The sequence below is a fragment of the Panulirus ornatus genome, chromosome 52 (genome assembly GCF_036320965.1).
Source record: "Panulirus ornatus isolate Po-2019 chromosome 52, ASM3632096v1, whole genome shotgun sequence".
In the NCBI taxonomy this organism is placed as follows: domain Eukaryota; kingdom Metazoa; phylum Arthropoda; class Malacostraca; order Decapoda; family Palinuridae; genus Panulirus; species Panulirus ornatus.
Window position 1 is genome coordinate 12,810,322 of NC_092275.1, and position 18,820 is coordinate 12,829,141.

General features: G+C 42.4%; 1 protein-coding gene across 10 annotated transcripts in view; it reads right to left on the reverse strand.

Moving 5' to 3' along the window:
• The window catches only part of TrpRS (Tryptophanyl-tRNA synthetase), an 80,206-nt gene that overhangs the window by 6,529 nt on the left and 54,857 nt on the right, over positions 1-18,820 (reverse strand). For 8 of the 10 annotated variants that reach the window (XM_071692211.1, XM_071692202.1, XM_071692208.1 and 5 more), the window contains 2 exons: positions 13,416-13,538; positions 609-1,400 (listed from right to left, as the gene is read on the reverse strand). In XM_071692211.1, the coding sequence (XP_071548312.1) occupies positions 13,425-13,538 (114 nt within the window). In that variant the 3' untranslated portion in view covers positions 609-1,400; positions 13,416-13,424. Of the gene's footprint in view, positions 1-608; positions 1,401-13,415; positions 13,539-18,820 lie in introns of those variants that run through there. The other 2 variants (XM_071692203.1, XM_071692210.1) reach the window with 1 other exon arrangement.

An 18,820-nucleotide genomic window follows, 5' to 3' on the forward strand; every position in this document is an offset into this window, starting at 1 on the left:
ATCTGTTTCCTTGCGCTACCTCGCTAACGTGGGAGACAGCAACAAAGTATAATAAATAAGTAGGCTGGAACATAGGTAGACAGTAGGTATAGTAGTTGGTATAAACACTAGGTACGAGCCTCAGAAAACAGTGCTAAATGCTAGAGTTGCCCTCTGCCAGTGGCCTGATAAGGATGAGGCACAAAAGGCTAAGCAGCAGCAGCACGAGTTTACCTGTTATAAAGACTTGCCATGGCCACCCCCTCGAAGGAGCTCCCAAAGAGAACAAGAATCAAAGATACAATTAGATAACCATATTTTTAGTAAATGGCAACCCTTATCTTTAGAATTTTAAATTACTTTTTGAAATTAGTTTCACCAAACAGCAAGTTACACTTGTACTGTTTTAATACCCAATTACTTTTCAATGTTATTTCAAATATTTGCCGGAATATGGCATGGGGAAGAGATTTAATAATTATAATGTGCAAGAAATTCAAAAAATTATCAAGTACTAACCAGATCAAAACACTGTAACACAGCTCATTTCAAATTCTATTAACACTAAGGTATCAATATTTACTCTCATGACTACACTCCAGACTACTAGAATAAGCAAGCCAAACAAAATAATTCCATTCATTTATTAATGTACAAGAATTTTGATATTCAGAATCTATGGCAAGTTAAAAGGTAAAGACAAAGTTATGAATATAATTTTTTTTGTAAGTATAAATATAATTAAAGTATGACCATGAAACTTTTATGTTTTCAGACAGCCGTTCATCTATCTGAAAAATATTGGGTCAAACTTTAAAATTAACCAGTTTAAAACTTTTCACCATTCATAAGAGCAGCATATTTACATGTGGCAAATAAATTATAATGTAACATTATTTAAATCTTAACCATATATGAACTTACACAAGTTCTACTTTCCAGTAATGAAGCATCCCCACTGGTGTGTCCTTTACAATAGTTGGATGTAACAAAAGATTAATCTACCAGACATGCATAAAACTCCACCAAAATCATCTCAAATCTTAGCCATGCATTGAAATATTTAAACAACCACTTTTGTAATTTAGACATTAATGGTGATCAATCATATTTCCTTTTCTAGGAAACTTTTACACACTGTTAATACAGCTTTGCGGAAAATGTATACTTTTATTACATGACTCCTTTTAAGGTTTCTACAACTTCAAGGCTGTCCTCAATCAGGATCAGAGATTCATGCACTCCTTTTGGGAAGAGAACTTCCTTAAGAAAGACTATTCTTTTTCATCCACAGATGATAATACAGCCTCATTAAATATGACCACATGCTGATGGAATCTGGTGACATTAGTACATAAATATTATTCAATATGCATGTCTTCCCAATAATGTCCTGAGCATTATTATGGTAACCAATACACCTGAAAAAGGAAAAATTATTAAGAAACCAAATAAAGGTTTATCAATGTTTACAAAACCTATACATAAGGAAACAATGCTATCAATACAATCTCACTTCAGTACACTCAACATCTATACTCGAACCATTCCCTAACCAAACACCAACGCTCAAGTAGAAACAAAAAGCTTAACCCTGCCTCATGCTAAACACCCTATACTTACAGATCCCCACTCCCAGTAAATGCAATACTGACAAAACATATCTATACAGAAATAACCCCAAAATCAATAAAAAACTGCCATGCCCTCAGAGCTTGAACATGCACGAGGGTGAAAAATGTGCAAGGGAAAGAGTGAATTGGAACAATGTGGTATATTGGGTTTGATGTGCTGTCAATGGACAACTAGGGTATGTGAAGCATCCATGGTTAACCATGTGAAGTTATGTGGGAATTAGTTGTGGATTGGGAGCTGTGGTTTCAGTGCACTACACACGACAGCTAGAGAATGGATGTGAGCGGACACAGCCTATCCCTGTCTGTTCCTGGTGTCCCTCGCTAACGCAGGAAACTGCAATCAAGCATGGAAAAAAATACTGGGACTACAATACCTTCAAACATGCTCATTTTTGCACTCCCTGTTGACAAACTCACTTTCCACACATTTTTCAGTGATCTCAGGATGTTTGCTCTCTAACCCATCTTAAGACTAGTCCTAACATTTCCATGGTTCCATATGCTACAAAGTCCTCTCCCAAGTATCTAATACACATTCAATTCCTCCAATCAAACACACCCTAACTAACCTATCCCTCAGTCCCGTTAAACCTAGTGACCTTGCTTTACTCACATTTACTCTCAACTTCTGCCTTTCATACACTCTTTCAAACTTAGTCCCCAACATCTGCAGTTTCTCACTCAAATTAGCTACCAGTGCTGTATCAACAAACAACTCTCACTTTGTAGGTCCCTCTTATCCCCTCCAGACTGCATACTAATTTATTATCTGATTTTTATTTTTTTTTTATTATACTTCGTCGCTGCCTCCCGCGCCTGCGAGGTAGCGCAAGGAAACAGACGAAAGAAATGGCCCAACCCCCCCCATACACATGTATATACATACGTCCACACATGCAAATATACATACCTACACAGCTTTCCATGGTTTACCCCAGACGCTTCACATGCCTTGATTCAATCCACTGACAGCACGTCAACCCCGGTATACCACATCGCTCCAATTCACTCTATTCCTTGCCCTCCTTTCACCCTCCTGCATGTTCAGGCCCCGATCACACAAAATCTTTTTCACTCCATCTTTCCACCTCCAATTTGGTCTCCCTCTTCTCCTCGTTCCCTCCACCTCCGACACATATATCCTCTTGGTCAATCTTTCCTCACTCATTCTCTCCATGTGCCCAAACCACTTCAAAACACCCTCTTCTGCTCTCTCAACCACGCTCTTTTTATTTCCACACATCTCTCTTACCCTTACGTTACTCACTCGATCAAACCACCTCACACCACACATTGTCCTCAAACATCTCATTTCCAGCACATCCATCCTCCTGCGCACAACTCTATCCATAGCCCACGCCTCGCAACCATACAACATTGTTGGAACCACTATTCCTTCAAACATACCCATTTTTGCTTTCCGAGATAATGTTCTCGACTTCCACACATTCTTCAAGGCCCCCAGAATTTTCACCCCCTCCCCCACCCTATGATCCACTTCCGCTTCCATGGTTCCATCTGCTGCCAGATCCACTCCCAGATATCTAAAACACTTCACTTCCTCCAGTTTTTCTCCATTCAAACTCACCTCCCAATTGACTTGACCCTCAACCCTACTGTACCTAATAACCTTGCTCTTATTCACATTTACTCTTAACTTTCTTCTTCCACACACTTTACCAAACTCAGTCACCAGCTTCTGCAGTTTCTCACATGAATCAGCCACCAGCGCTGTATCATCAGCGAACAACAACTGACTCACTTCCCAAGCTCTCTCATCCCCAACAGACTTCATACTTGCCCCTCTTTCCAAAACTCTTGCATTTACCTCCCTAACAACCCCATCCATAAACAAATTAAACAACCATGGAGACATCACACACCCCTGCCGCAAACCTACATTCACTGAGAACCAATCACTTTCCTCTCTTCCTACACGTACACATGCCTTACATCCTCGATAAAAACTTTTCACTGCTTCTAACAACTTTCCTCCCACACCATATATTCTTAATACCTTCCACACAGCATCTCTATCAACTCTATCATATGCCTTCTCCAGATCCATAAATGCTACATACAAATCCATTTGCTTTTCTAAGTATTTCTCACATACATTCTTCAAAGCAAACACCTGATCCACACATCCTCTACCACTTCTGAAACCACACTGCTCTTCCCCGATCTGATGCTCTGTACATGCCTTCACCCTCTCAATCAATACCCTCCCATATAATTTACCAGGAATACTCAATAAACATATACCTCTGTAATTTGAGCACTCACTCTTATCCCCTTCGCCTTTGTACAATGGCACTATGCACGCATTCCGCCAATCCTCAGGCACCTCACCATGAGTCATACATACATTAAATAACCTTACCAACCAATCCACAATACAGTCACCCCCTTTTTTAATAAATTCCACTGCAATACCATCCAAACCTGCTGCCTTGCCGGCTTTCATCTTCCGCAAAGCTTTCACTACCTCTTCTGTTTACCAAATCATTTTCCCTAACCCTCTCACTTTGCACACCACCTCGACCAAAACACCCTATATCTGCCACTCTATCATCGAACACATTCAACAAACCTTCAAAATACTCACTCCATCTCCTCACATCACCACTACTTGTTATCACCTCCCCATTTGCGCCCTTCACTGAAGTTCCCATTTGCTCCCTTGTCTTACGCACTTTATTTACCTCCTTCCAGAACATCTTTTTATTCTCTCTAAAATTTAATGATACTCTCTCACCCCAACTCTCATTTGCCCTTTTTTTCACCTCTTGCACCTTTCTCTTAACCTCCTGTCTCTTTCTTTTATACATCTCCCACTCAATTGCATTTTTTCCCTGCAAAAATCGTCCAAATGCCTCTCTCTTCTCTTTCACTAATACTCTTACTTCTTCATCCCACCACTCACTACCCTTTCTAATCAACCCACCTCCCACTCTTCTCATGCCACAAGCATCTTTTGCGCAATCCATCACTGATTCCCTAAATACATCCCATTCCTCCCCCATTCCCCTTACTTCCATTGTTCTCACCTTTTTCCATTCTGTACTCAGTCTCTCCTGGTACTTCCTCACACAGGTCTCCTTCCCAAGCTCACTTACTCTCACCACCCTCTTCACCCCAACATTCACTCTTCTTTTCTGAAAACCTATACAAATCTTCACCTTAGCCTCCACAAGATAATGATCAGACATCCCTCCAGTTGCACCTCTCAGCACATTAACATCCAAAAGTCTCTCTTTCGCAAGCCTGTCAATTAACACGTAATCCAATAACGCTCTCTGGCCATCTCTCCTACTTACATAAGTATACTTATGTATATCTTGCTTTTTAAACCAGGTATTCCCAATCATCAGTCCTTTTTCAGCACATAAATCTACAAGCTCTTCACCATTTCCATTTACAACACTGAACACCCCATGTATACCAATTATTCCCTCAACTGCCACATTACTCACCTTTGCATTCAAATCACCCATCACTATAACCCGGTCTCGTGCATCAAAACCACTAACACATTATTATCTGATATGACCATAAAATTGAATCTATTTAGAACATAGATATGTTAAACATGGAGCCCCTCTACCTTAGTTCAGCACCTACCATATACCCTGCCCAATACACCACTTCCATCCATTTCAATCAATCCTATGCACAACTCTCATCCTCCTGAATATCTAGTTTGTTACCTTAAAGCTACCTTCACTCCATCCTTTTAAGTCCTTCACACATGATGTGTAGATCTATGTAAAAATATACATACAAATAAAATAAAAATGTATTCCAGTTTCAAAACTAAATCTGTCCATCTCTCTATATCTCTGAGATGCTTGTTCCCTCCACAACTCCCTCACATGAGTGGCCACGGCAAGAGTCTCCATTTCTAGTGAACTCCAGTGCTGCTGCTTTGCTTTACTGCCTCACACTTAATAGGCCTCTGGTAGATGGCAACTCTAGTGCAGTGTTTCCAGAGGCTTGTACCTAATGTTCCTACTGACTACTACTACCAAATGTTCAAAACCAACTACTTCTAACTAATGCTCCTGCCTAATACTTGTACCTGATGCTCCTGCCTAACATTTCTACCAAGTACTTCTATCTATTGCTCCAACCATTTAGCTAAAAAGCAGGGCTAGAACATAGCACTCATGCAAGGAGATCTAGTTACAAAAGGTGTTACATATGACAAGGAAAGATTGTATGTTTGTGGACAGATTTTCAGCAGTCCACATATATGTAAGGCAGAAAGGAAAGACAGCTGCCTGAGTCACAGGAGTGCAACTTGGCAACCACTGAAATGCTGGCTCACTATGCAGCCATCCTAAACCCTCCTAATATCTAGGTGGGTAGTACTGGTTATATACCTAACTGATTGGTGGCTGAATTGTACCAACTACTATCTACAGTAAAATAAAAACATAAAAGTGCCATAATGTTAATATTTCAAGCTTACATTTTTTTTTTTTTTTTTTTTTTTATACTTTGTCGCTGTCTCCCGCGTTTGCGAGGTAGCGCAAGGAAACAGACGAAAGAAATGGCCCAACCCCCCCCATACACATGTACATACACACGTCCACACACGCAAATATACATACCTACACAGCTTTCCATGGTTTACCCCGGACGCTTCACATGCCTTGATTCAATCCACTGACAGCACGTCAACCCCTGTATACCACATCGCTCCAATTCACTCTATTCCTTGCCCTCCTTTCACCCTCCTGCATGTTCAGGCCCCGATCACACAAAATCCTTTTCACTCCATCTTTCCACCTCCAATTTGGTCTCCCTCTTCTCCTCGTTCCCTCCACCTCCGACACATATATCCTCTTGGTCAATCTTTCCTCACTCATTCTCTCCATGTGCCCAAACCATTTCAAAACACCCTCTTCTGCTCTCTCAACCACGCTCTTTTTATTTCCACACATCTCTCTTACCCTTACGTTACTTACTCGATCAAACCACCTCACACCACACATTGTCCTCAAACATCTCATTTCCAGCACATCCATCCTCCTGCGCACAACTCTATCCATAGCCCACGCCTCGCAACCATACAACATTGTTGGAACTACTATTCCTTCAAACATACCCATTTTTGCTTTCCGGGATAATGTTCTCGACTTCCACACATTTTTCAAGGCTCCCAAAATTTTCGCCCCCTCCCCCACCCTATGATCCACTTCCGCTTCCATGGTTCCATCCGCTGACAGATCCACTCCCAGATATCTAAAACACTTCACTTCCTCCAGTTTTTCACCATTCAAACTCACCTCCCAATTGACTTGACCCTCAACCCTACTGTACCTAATAACCTTGCTCTTATTCACATTTACTCTTAACTTTCTTCTTCCACACACTTTACCAAACTCCGTCACCAGCTTCTGCAGTTTCTCACATGAATCCGCCACCAGCGCTGTATCATCAGCGAACAACAACTGACTCACTTCCCAAGCTCTCTCATCCCCAACAGACTTCATACTTGCCCCTCTTTCCAAGACTCTTGCATTTACCTCCCTAACAACCCCATCCATAAACAAATTAAACAACCATGGAGACATCACACACCCCTGCCGCAAACCTACATTCACTGAGAACCAATCACTTTCCTCTCTTCCTACACGTACACATGCCTTACATCCTCGATAAAAACTTTTCACTGCTTCTAACAACTTGCCTCCCACACCATATATTCTTAATACCTTCCACAGAGCATCTCTATCAACTCTATCATATGCCTTCTCCAGATCCATAAATGCTACATACAAATCCATTTGCTTTTCTAAGTATTTCTCACATACATTCTTCAAAGCAAACACCTGATCCACACATCCTCTACCACTTCTGAAACCACACTGCTCTTCCCCAATCTGATGCTCTGTACATGCCTTCACCCTCTCAATCAATACCCTCCCATATAATTTACCAGGAATACTCAACAAACTTATACCTCTGTAATTTGAGCACTCACTCTTATCCCCTTTGCCTTTGTACAATGGCACTATGCACGCATTCCGCCAATCCTCAGGCACCTCACCATGAGTCATACATACACCAAACAACCTTACCAACCAGTCAACAATACAGTCACCCCCTTTTTTAATAAACTCCACTGCAATACCATCCAAACCTGCTGCCTTGCCGGCTTCCATCTTCCGCAAAGCCTTCACCACCCCTTCCCCGTCCACCAAATCACCTTCCCCAACCCTCTCACTTTGCACACCACCTCGACCCAAACACCCCACATCTGCCACTCCGTCATCAGACACACTCAACAAACCCTCAAAATACTCACTCCATCTCCTTCCCACACCACCACTACTTGTTATCACCTCCCCACTTACGCCCTTCACCGAAGTTCCCACTTGCTCCCTTGTCCCACGCACCCCATTCACCTCCTTCCAGAACATCTCTTCATTCTCCCTAAAATTTAATGATACTCTCTCACCCCAACTCTCACCTGCCCTTTTTTTCACCTCCTGGACCTTTCTCTTGACCTCCTGTCTCTTTCTTTTATACTTCTCCCACTCAATTGCATTTTTTCCCTGCAAAAATCGTCCAAATGCCTCTCTCTTCTCTTTCACTAATACTCTTACTTCTTCATCCCACCACTCACTACCCTTTCTAAACAGCCCACCTCCCACTCTTCTCATGCCACAAGCATCTTTTGCGCAATCCATCACTGATTCCCTAAATACATCCCATTCCTCCCCCACTCCCCTTACTTCCATTGTTCTCACCTTTTTCCATTCTGTACACAGTCTCTCCTGATACTTCTTCACACAGGTCTCCTTCCCAAGCTCACTTACTCTCACCACCTTCTTCACCCCAACATTCACTCTTCTTTTCTGAAAACCCATACTAATCTTCACCTTAGCCTCCACAAGATAATGATCAGACATCCCTCCAGTTGCACCTCTCAGCACATTGACATCCAAAAGTCTCTCTTTCGCACGCCTGTCAATTAACACGTAATCCAATAACGCTCTCTGGCCATCTCTCCTACTTACATAAGTATACTTATGTATATCTCGCTTTTTAAACCAGGTATTCCCAATCATCAGTCCTTTTTCAGCACATAAATCTACAAGCTCTTCACCATTTCCATTTACAACACTGAACACCCCATGCATACCAATTATTCCCTCAACTGCCACATTACTCACCTTTGCATTCAAATCACCCATCACTATAACCCGGTCTCGTGCATCAAAACCACTAACACATTATTATCTGATATGACCATAAAATTGAATCTATTTAGAACATAGATATGTTAAACATGGAGCCCCTCTACCTTAGTTCAGCACCTACCATATACCCTGCCCAATACACCACTTCCATCTATTTCAATCAATCCTATGCACAACTCTCATCCTCCTGAATATCTAGTTTGTTACCTTAAAGCTACCTTCACTCCATCCTTTTAAGTCCTTCACACATGATGTGTAGATCTATGTAAAAATATACATACAAATAAAATAAAAATGTATTCCAGTTTCAAAACTAAATCTGTCCATCTCTCTATATCTCTGAGATGCTTGTTCCCTCCACAACTCCCTCACATGAGTGGCCACGGCAAGAGTCTCCATTTCTAGTGAACTCCAGTGCTGCTGCTTTGCTTTACTGCCTCACACTTAATAGGCTTCTGGTAGATGACAACTCTAGTGCAGTGTTTCCAGAGGCTTGTACCTAATGTTCCTACTGACTACTACTACCAAATGTTCAAAACCAACTACTTCTAACTAATGCTCCTGCCTAATACTTGTACCTGATGCTCCTGCCTAACATTTCTACCAAGTACTTCTATCTATTGCTCCAACCATTTAGCTAAAAAGCAGGGCTAGAACATAGCACTCATGCAAGGAGATCTAGTTACAAAAGGTGTTACATATGACAAGGAAAGATTGTATGTTTGTGGACAGATTTTCAGCAGTCCACATATATGTAAGGCAGAAAGGAAAGACAGCTGCCTGAGTCACAGGAGTGCAACTTGGCAACCACTGAAATGCTGGCTCACTATGCAGCCATCCTAAACCCTCCTAATATCTAGGTGGGTAGTACTGGTTATATACCTAACTGATTGGTGGCTGAATTGTACCAACTACTAGCTACAGTAAAATAAAAACATAAAAGTGCCATAATGTTAATATTTCAAGCTTACATTTTTTTTTTTTTTTTTTTTTTTATACTTTGTCGCTGTCTCCCGCGTTTGCGAGGTAGCGCAAGGAAACAGACGAAAGAAATGGCCCAACCCCCCCCATACACATGTACATACACACGTCCACACACGCAAATATACATACCTACACAGCTTTCCATGGTTTACCCCGGACGCTTCACATGCCTTGATTCAATCCACTGACAGCACGTCAACCCCTGTATACCACATCGCTCCAATTCACTCTATTCCTTGCCCTCCTTTCACCCTCCTGCATGTTCAGGCCCCGATCACACAAAATCCTTTTCACTCCATCTTTCCACCTCCAATTTGGTCTCCCTCTTCTCCTCGTTCCCTCCACCTCCGACACATATATCCTCTTGGTCAATCTTTCCTCACTCATTCTCTCCATGTGCCCAAACCATTTCAAAACACCCTCTTCTGCTCTCTCAACCACGCTCTTTTTATTTCCACACATCTCTCTTACCCTTACGTTACTTACTCGATCAAACCACCTCTAACCACACATTGTCCTCAAACATCTCATTTCCAGCACATCCATCCTCCTGCGCACAACTCTATCCATAGCCCACGCCTCGCAACCATACAACATTGTTGGAACTACTATTCCTTCAAACATACCCATTTTTGCTTTCCGGGATAATGTTCTCGACTTCCACACATTTTTCAAGGCTCCCAAAATTTTCGCCCCCTCCCCCACCCTATGATCCACTTCCGCTTCCATGGTTCCATCCGCTGACAGATCCTCTCCCAGATATCTAAAACACTTCACTTCCTCCAGTTTTTCACCATTCAAACTCACCTCCCAATTGACTTGACCCTCAACCCTACTGTACCTAATAACCTTGCTCTTATTCACATTTACTCTTAACTTTCTTCTTCCACACACTTTACCAAACTCCGTCACCAGCTTCTGCAGTTTCTCACATGAATCCGCCACCAGCGCTGTATCATCAGCGAACAACAACTGACTCACTTCCCAAGCTCTCTCATCCCCAACAGACTTCATACTTGCCCCTCTTTCCAAGACTCTTGCATTTACCTCCCTAACAACCCCATCCATAAACAAATTAAACAACCATGGAGACATCACACACCCCTGCCGCAAACCTACATTCACTGAGAACCAATCACTTTCCTCTCTTCCTACACGTACACATGCCTTACATCCTCGATAAAAACTTTTCACTGCTTCTAACAACTTGCCTCCCACACCATATACTCTTAATACCTTCCACAGAGCATCTCTATCAACTCTATCATATGCCTTCTCCAGATCCATAAATGCTACATACAAATCCATTTGCTTTTCTAAGTATTTCTCACATACATTCTTCAAAGCAAACACCTGATCCACACATCCTCTACCACTTCTGAAACCACACTGCTCTTCCCCAATCTGATGCTCTGTACATGCCTTCACCCTCTCAATCAATACCCTCCCATATAATTTACCAGGAATACTCAACAAACTTATACCTCTGTAATTTGAGCACTCACTCTTATCCCCTTTGCCTTTGTACAATGGCACTATGCACGCATTCCGCCAATCCTCAGGCACCTCACCATGAGTCATACATACACCAAACAACCTTACCAACCAGTCAACAATACAGTCACCCCCTTTTTTAATAAACTCCACTGCAATACCATCCAAACCTGCTGCCTTGCCGGCTTCCATCTTCCGCAAAGCCTTCACCACCCCTTCCCCGTCCACCAAATCACCTTCCCCAACCCTCTCACTTTGCACACCACCTCGACCCAAACACCCCACATCTGCCACTCCGTCATCAGACACACTCAACAAACCCTCAAAATACTCACTCCATCTCCTTCCCACACCACCACTACTTGTTATCACCTCCCCACTTACGCCCTTCACCGAAGTTCCCACTTGCTCCCTTGTCCCACGCACCCCATTCACCTCCTTCCAGAACATCTCTTCATTCTCCCTAAAATTTAATGATACTCTCTCACCCCAACTCTCACCTGCCCTTTTTTTCACCTCCTGCACCTTTCTCTTGACCTCCTGTCTCTTTCTTTTATACTTCTCCCACTCAATTGCATTTTTTCCCTGCAAAAATCGTCCAAATGCCTCTCTCTTCTCTTTCACTAATACTCTTACTTCTTCATCCCACCACTCACTACCCTTTCTAAACAGCCCACCTCCCACTCTTCTCATGCCACAAGCATCTTTTGCGCAATCCATCACTGATTCCCTAAATACATCCCATTCCTCCCCCACTCTCCTTACTTCCATTGTTCTCACCTTTTTCCATTCTGTACACAGTCTCTCCTGATACTTCTTCACACAGGTCTCCTTCCCAAGCTCACTTACTCTCACCACCTTCTTCACCCCAACATTCACTCTTCTTTTCTGAAAACCCATACTAATCTTCACCTTAGCCTCCACAAGATAATGATCAGACATCCCTCCAGTTGCACCTCTCAGCACATTGACATCCAAAAGTCTCTCTTTCGCACGCCTGTCAATTAACACGTAATCCAATAACGCTCTCTGGCCATCTCTCCTACTTACATAAGTATACTTATGTATATCTCGCTTTTTAAACCAGGTATTCCCAATCATCAGTCCTTTTTCAGCACATAAATCTACAAGCTCTTCACCATTTCCATTTACAACACTGAACACCCCATGCATACCAATTATTCCCTCAACTGCCACATTACTCACCTTTGCATTCAAATCACCCATCACTATAACCCGGTCTCGTGCATCAAAACCGCTAACACACTCATTTAGCTGCTCCCAAAACACTTGCCTCTCATGATCTTTCTTCTCATGCCCAGGTGCATATGCACCAATAATCACCCACCTCTCTCCATCAACTTTCAATTTTACCCATATTAATCGAGAATTTACTTTCTTACATTCTATCACATACTCCCACAACTCCTGTTTCAGGAGTATTGCTACTCCTTCCCTTGCTCTTGTCCTCTCACTAACCCCTGACTTCACTCCCCAGACATTTCCAAACCACTCTTCCCCTTTACCCTTGAGCTTCGTTTCACTCAGAGCCAAAACATCCAGGTTCCTTTCCTCAAACATACTACCTATCTCTCCTTTTTTCACATCTTGGTTACATCCACACACATTTAGGCACCCCACTCTGAGCCTTCGAGGAGGATGAGCACTCCCCGCGTGACTCCTTCTTCTGTTTCCCAGCTTACATACATAAAATAAATCGTTTTCTGTACAAAAATGCAGTATATGGAAGGAAAATTTGAAAAACAAAGGCATTATTATAAAATAACATAATGGATGGATTATTTTTATGATTACATACATAAACCAAGTCTGTACAAAAATGTCTAATATATGAATGGAAAACTTGAAAAGTGAAAAGATAAAAGGCTTAAGCAAAACAAGAAAATATACTGGATGCATAAACATTAGACCATGACACAAGACTGCTGAGGCACTGGCTTATTAGGTTGGAAATCTTGCAGATAAGGAATTCATTTTTGCAATGTGAAGAAATGCTCTAAAATTCCAAATGAGATGAAGTTTTGTTACATCCACTACTCGTATCAAATTACATTATGATAATAAACAATAAAGAACAGTGACATACCATACTGGATTACTGTTTCCTGATGGAGAAGTTCAGAGGTCGTGGGGTCATATACTGCTTCACAATATCATCAGTCACAGCTTTTCTTCTTGCTTGGTGATCAAAAATCATCTTTTGAAGAATCTGTAGAGAAGAAACATTACTCTAGAAGTTCTACCATCCTGACAAAGGAGAAAAGCCAAAAATAGTCGTGGGAGTGGACAAGGCAGCAAATGGAAATATGGGAGCTGAAGTGAGTCATAGGTTGGGGGAGATAAGGCAAAGGTCCCGGGATCATTGAGGAATGAGTGGGAAGACAAGTCACTATCTGGTAGGGCAAATTTAAAGGTATAAGGAGGTGGGTTGATTAGAAAGGGTAGTGAGTGGTGGGATGAAGAAGTAAGAGTATTAGTGAAAGAGAAGAGAGAGGCATTTGGACAATTTGTGCAGGGAAAAAATGCAATTGAGTGGGAGATGTATAAAAGAAAGAGACAGGAGGTCAAGAGAAAGGTGCAAGAGGTGAAAAAAAGGGCAAATGAGAGTTGGGGTGAGAGAGTATCATTAAATTTTAGGGAGAATAAAAAGATGTTCTGGAAGGAGGTAAATAAAGTGCGTAAGACAAGGGAGCAAATGGGAACTTCAGTGAAGGGCGCAAATGGGGAGGTGATAACAAGTAGTGGTGATGTGAGAAGGAGATGGAGTGAGTATTTTGAAGGTTTGTTGAATGTGTTTGATGATAGAGTGGCAGATATAGGGTGTTTTGGTCGAGGTGGTGTGCAAAGTGAGAGGGTTAGGGAAAATGATTTGGTAAACAGAGAAGAGGTAGTGAAAGCTTTGCGGAAGATGAAAGCCGGCAAGGCAGCAGGTTTGGATGGTATTGCAGTGGAATTTATTAAAAAAGGGGGTGACTGTATTGTTGACTGGTTGGTAAGGTTATTTAATGTATGTATGACTCATGGTGAGGTGCCTGAGGATTGGCGGAATGCGTGCATAGTGCCATTGTACAAAGGCAAAGGGGATAAGAGTGAGTGCTCAAATTACAGAGGTATAAGTTTGTTGAGTATTCCTGGTAAATTATATGGGAGGGTATTGATTGAGAGGGTGAAGGCATGTACAGAGCATCAGATTGGGGAAGAGCAGTGTGGTTTCAGAAGTGGTAGAGGATGTGTGGATCAGGTGTTTGCTTTGAAGAATGTATGTGAGAAATACTTAGAAAAGCAAATGGATTTGTATGTAGCATTTATGGATCTGGAGAAGGCATATGATAGAGTTGATAGAGATGCTCTGTGGAAGGTATTAAGAATATATGGTGTGGGAGGCAAGTTGTTAGAAGCAGTGAAAAGTTTTTATCGAGGATGTAAGGCATGTGTACGTGTAGGAAGAGAGGAAAGTGATTGGTTCTCAGTGAATGTAGGTTTGCAGCAGGGGTGTGTGATGTCTCCATGGTTGTTTAATTTGTTTATGGATGTGGTTGTTAGGGAGGTAAATGCAAGAGTTTTGGAAAGAGGGGCAAGTATGAAGTCTGTTGGGGATGAGAGAGCTTGGGAAGTGAGTCAGTTGTTGTTCGCTGATGATACAGCGCTGGTGGCTGATTCATGTGAGAAACTGCAGAAGCTGGTGACTGAGTTTGGTAAAGTGTGTGGAAGAAGAAAGTTAAGAGTAAATGTGAATAAGAGCAAGGTTATTAGGTACAGTAGGGTTGAGGGTCAAGTCAATTGGGAGGTGAGTTTGAATGGAGAAAAACTGGAGGAAGTGAAGTGTTTTAGATATCTGGGAGTGGATCTGGCAGCGGATGGAACCATGGAAGCGGAAGTGGATCATAGGGTGGGGGAGGGGGCGAAAATTCTGGGGGCCTTGAAGAATGTGTGGAAGTCGAGAACATTATCTCGGAAAGCAAAAATGGGTATGTTTGAAGGAATAGTGGTTCCAACAATGTTGTATGGTTGCGAGGCGTGGGCTAAGGATAGAGTTGTGCGCAGGAGGATGGATGTGCTGGAAATGAGATGTTTGAGGACAATGTGTGGTGTGAGGTGGTTTGATCGAGTGAGTAACGTAAGGGTAAGAGAGATGTGTGGAAATAAAAAGAGCATGGTTGAGAGAGCAGAAGAGGGTGTTTTGAAGTGGTTTGGGCACATGGAGAGGATGAGTGAGGAAAGATTGACCAAGAGGATACATGTGTCGGAGGTGGAGGGAACGAGGAGAAGAGGGAGACCAAATTGGAGGTTGAAAGATGGGGTGAAAAAGATTTTGTGTGATCGGGGCCTGAACATGCAGGAGGGTGAAAGGAGGGCAAGGAATAGAGTGAATTGGAGCGATGTGGTATACCGGGGTTGACGTGCTGTCAGTGGATTGAATCAAGGCATGTGAAGCGTCTGGGGTAAACCATGGAAAGCTGTGTAGGTATGTATATTTGTGTGTGTGGACGTATGTATATACATGTGTATGGGGGGGGGTTGGGCCATTTCTTTCGTCTGTTTCCTTACGCTACCTCGCAAACGCGGGAGACAGCGACAAAGTATAAAAAAAAAAAAAAAAACTATATTGATGATGTTATATCCCTGGGGATAGGGGAGAAAGAATACTTCCTACTTATTCCCAGCATGTCATAGAAGATGACTAAAGGGGGAGGGAGAGGGGGGTTAGAAACCCTTCCCTCCCTATATTTCCATTTCTAAAAAGGGAAACAGAAGAAGGAGTCAAGCGGGTAGTGCTCATCCTCCTCAAAGGCTCAGATTAGGATGTCTGAATGTGTGTGGATGTAACCAAGATGAGAAGAAAGAAGTGATAGACAGTATGTTTCAGGAAAGAAACCTCCCCTAACCCCAGGGAGTGCAAAGTGAGAGGGTCAGTGAGAATGGTTTGGTGAACAGAGAAGAAGTGAAAGCTTTGCGGAAGATGAAGGCCGGCAAGGCGGCAGGTTTGGATGGTATTGCAGAGGAATTTATTAAAAAATAGGGTGACTGTGTTGTTGAATGGTTGGTAAGGATATTCAATGTATGTATGGATCATGGTGAAATGCCTGAGGATTGGCAGAATGCATGCATAGTGCCATTGTACAAAGGCAAAAGGGATAAAGGTGAGTATTCAAATTACAGAGGCATAAATTTGTTGAGTATTCCAGAGGCATAAATTTGTTGAGTATTCCTGGGAAATTATATGGGAGGATATTGATTGAAAGGGTAAAGGCATGTACAGAGCATCAGGCTGGGGAAGAGCAGTGTGGTTTCAGAAGTGGTGGTAGAGGATGTGTGGATCAGGTGTTTGCTTTGGAAAATGTATGTGAGAAACGGTTAGAAAAACAGATGGATTTGTACGTAGCATTTATGGATCTGGAGAAGGTATATGATACGGTGGATAGAGATGCTTTGTGTTAGGTTTTAAGAGTGTATGGTGCAGGAGGTAAGTTGCTAGAAGCAGTGAAAAGTTTTTACCAAGGATGTAAGTCATGTGTACGAGTAGGAAGAGAGGGAAGTGATTGGTTCCCAGTGAATGTCAGTTTGTGGCAGGGGGGTGTGATGTCTCCATAGTTATTGAATTTGTTTCTGGTGGGGTGATTAGGGAAGTGAATGCAAGAGTTTTGGAGGCAAGTATGCTATCTGTTCTGGATGAGAGGGTATGGGAAGCGAGTCAGTTGTTGTTCACTGATGATACAGCGCTGGTGGCTGATTTGGGTGAGAAACTGCAAAAGTTGGTGATTGAGTTTAGTAAAGTGTGTGAAAGAAGAAAGCCGAGAGTAAATGTGAATAAGAGCAAGGTATTAGGTTCAATAGGGGTGAGGGACAAGATAATTGGCAAGTAAGTCTCTATGGAGAAAAACTGGAGGAAGTGAAGTGTTTTAGATATGTGGGAGTGGATTTAGCAGCAGATGGAACCATGGAAATGGAAGTGAGTCAAAGGGTGGGGGAGGGGGCGAAGGTTCTGGGAGTAATGAAGAATGTGTGGAAGGCGAGAACATTATCTCGGAGAACAAAAATGGGTATGTTTGAAGGAATAGTGGTTCTAACAGTGTAATATGGTTGCGAGGCATGGGCTAATAGATAGGGTTGTGCAGAAAAGGGTGGATGTGTTGAAAATGAAATGTCTGAGGACAATATGTGGTGTGAGGTGGTTTGATCGAGTAAGTAACGAAAAGGTAAGAGATATGTGTCGTAATAAAGAGTGGTTGAGAGAGCAAAAGACGGTGTGTTGAAATGGTTTGGATACATAGAGAGAATGAAAGGAAAGATTGACTGGATATATGTGACAGAGGTGGAGGGAAGAAGGAGAAGCGTGAGACCAAATTGGAGGTGAAAGGATGGCGTGAAAAAGATTTTTGAGCCATCAGGGCTTGAACATCCAGGAGAGTGAAAGGCATGCAAGGAATAGAGTGAACTGGAATAATGTGGTATACCACGGTCGAAGTGCTGTCAATGGACTGAGCCAAGGCATGTGAAGCGTCTGGGGTAAACCATGGAAAGGTCTGTGGGCCTGGAGTGGAAAGGGATCTGTGGTTTTGGTGCATTACACATGACAGCTAGAGACTGAGTGTGAATGAATGTGGCCTTTTTTGTCTTTTCCTGGTGCTACCACCGCTAGAGGGGGGGTATGCTATTTTGTGTGTAGTGAGGTAGTGATGGAAATGGATGAAGGCAGCAAGTATGAATATGTACATGTGTATATATGGATATGTCTGTGTATGTATACGGTGAAATGTTTATGTATATGTGCATGTGTGGGCGTTTATGTATATACATGTGTATGTGGGATGGGCCATTCCTAATCTGTTTCCTTGTGCTACCTCACTAACGCGGGAGACAATGGTTAACTATAATAAATAAATTAAATAATTAATTTTCTTATTATCATTCTTAATTGCCGGGGTGTGTGAGTCTCCATGATTGTTTAATTTGTTTATGGATGGGGTGGTTAGGGAGGTGAATGCAAGAGTTTTGGAGAGATGGGAAAGTATGCAGTCTATTGTAGATGAAAGGGCTTGGAAGTGAGTCAGTTGTTGTTCGCTGATGATACAGTGCGGGTGGCTGATTCGGGTAATTAACTGCAGAAGTTGGTGCTGAGTTTGGTAAAAAGTGTGAAAGTCGAGAGTAAATTTGAATAACAGCAAGGTTATTAGGTTCAGTAGGGTTGAGGGACTAGTTAATTGGGAGGTAAGTTTTGTATGGAGAAAACCTGAAGGAAGTGAAGTGTTTTAAGAAACATGAGAGAGGACTTAGCAGCGGATGGAACCATGGAAGCGGAAGCGAGTCACAGGATGGGGGAGGGGGCGAAGCTTCTGGGAGAACTGAAAAATATGTGGAAGGCAAGAACGTTATCTTGGAAAGGAAAAATGGGTATGTCTGAAGGAATAATGGTTCCAACAATGTTATATGGTTGTGAGGCATGGGCTGTAGATAGGGTTGTGCAGAGGAGGGTGGATGTGTTAAAAATGA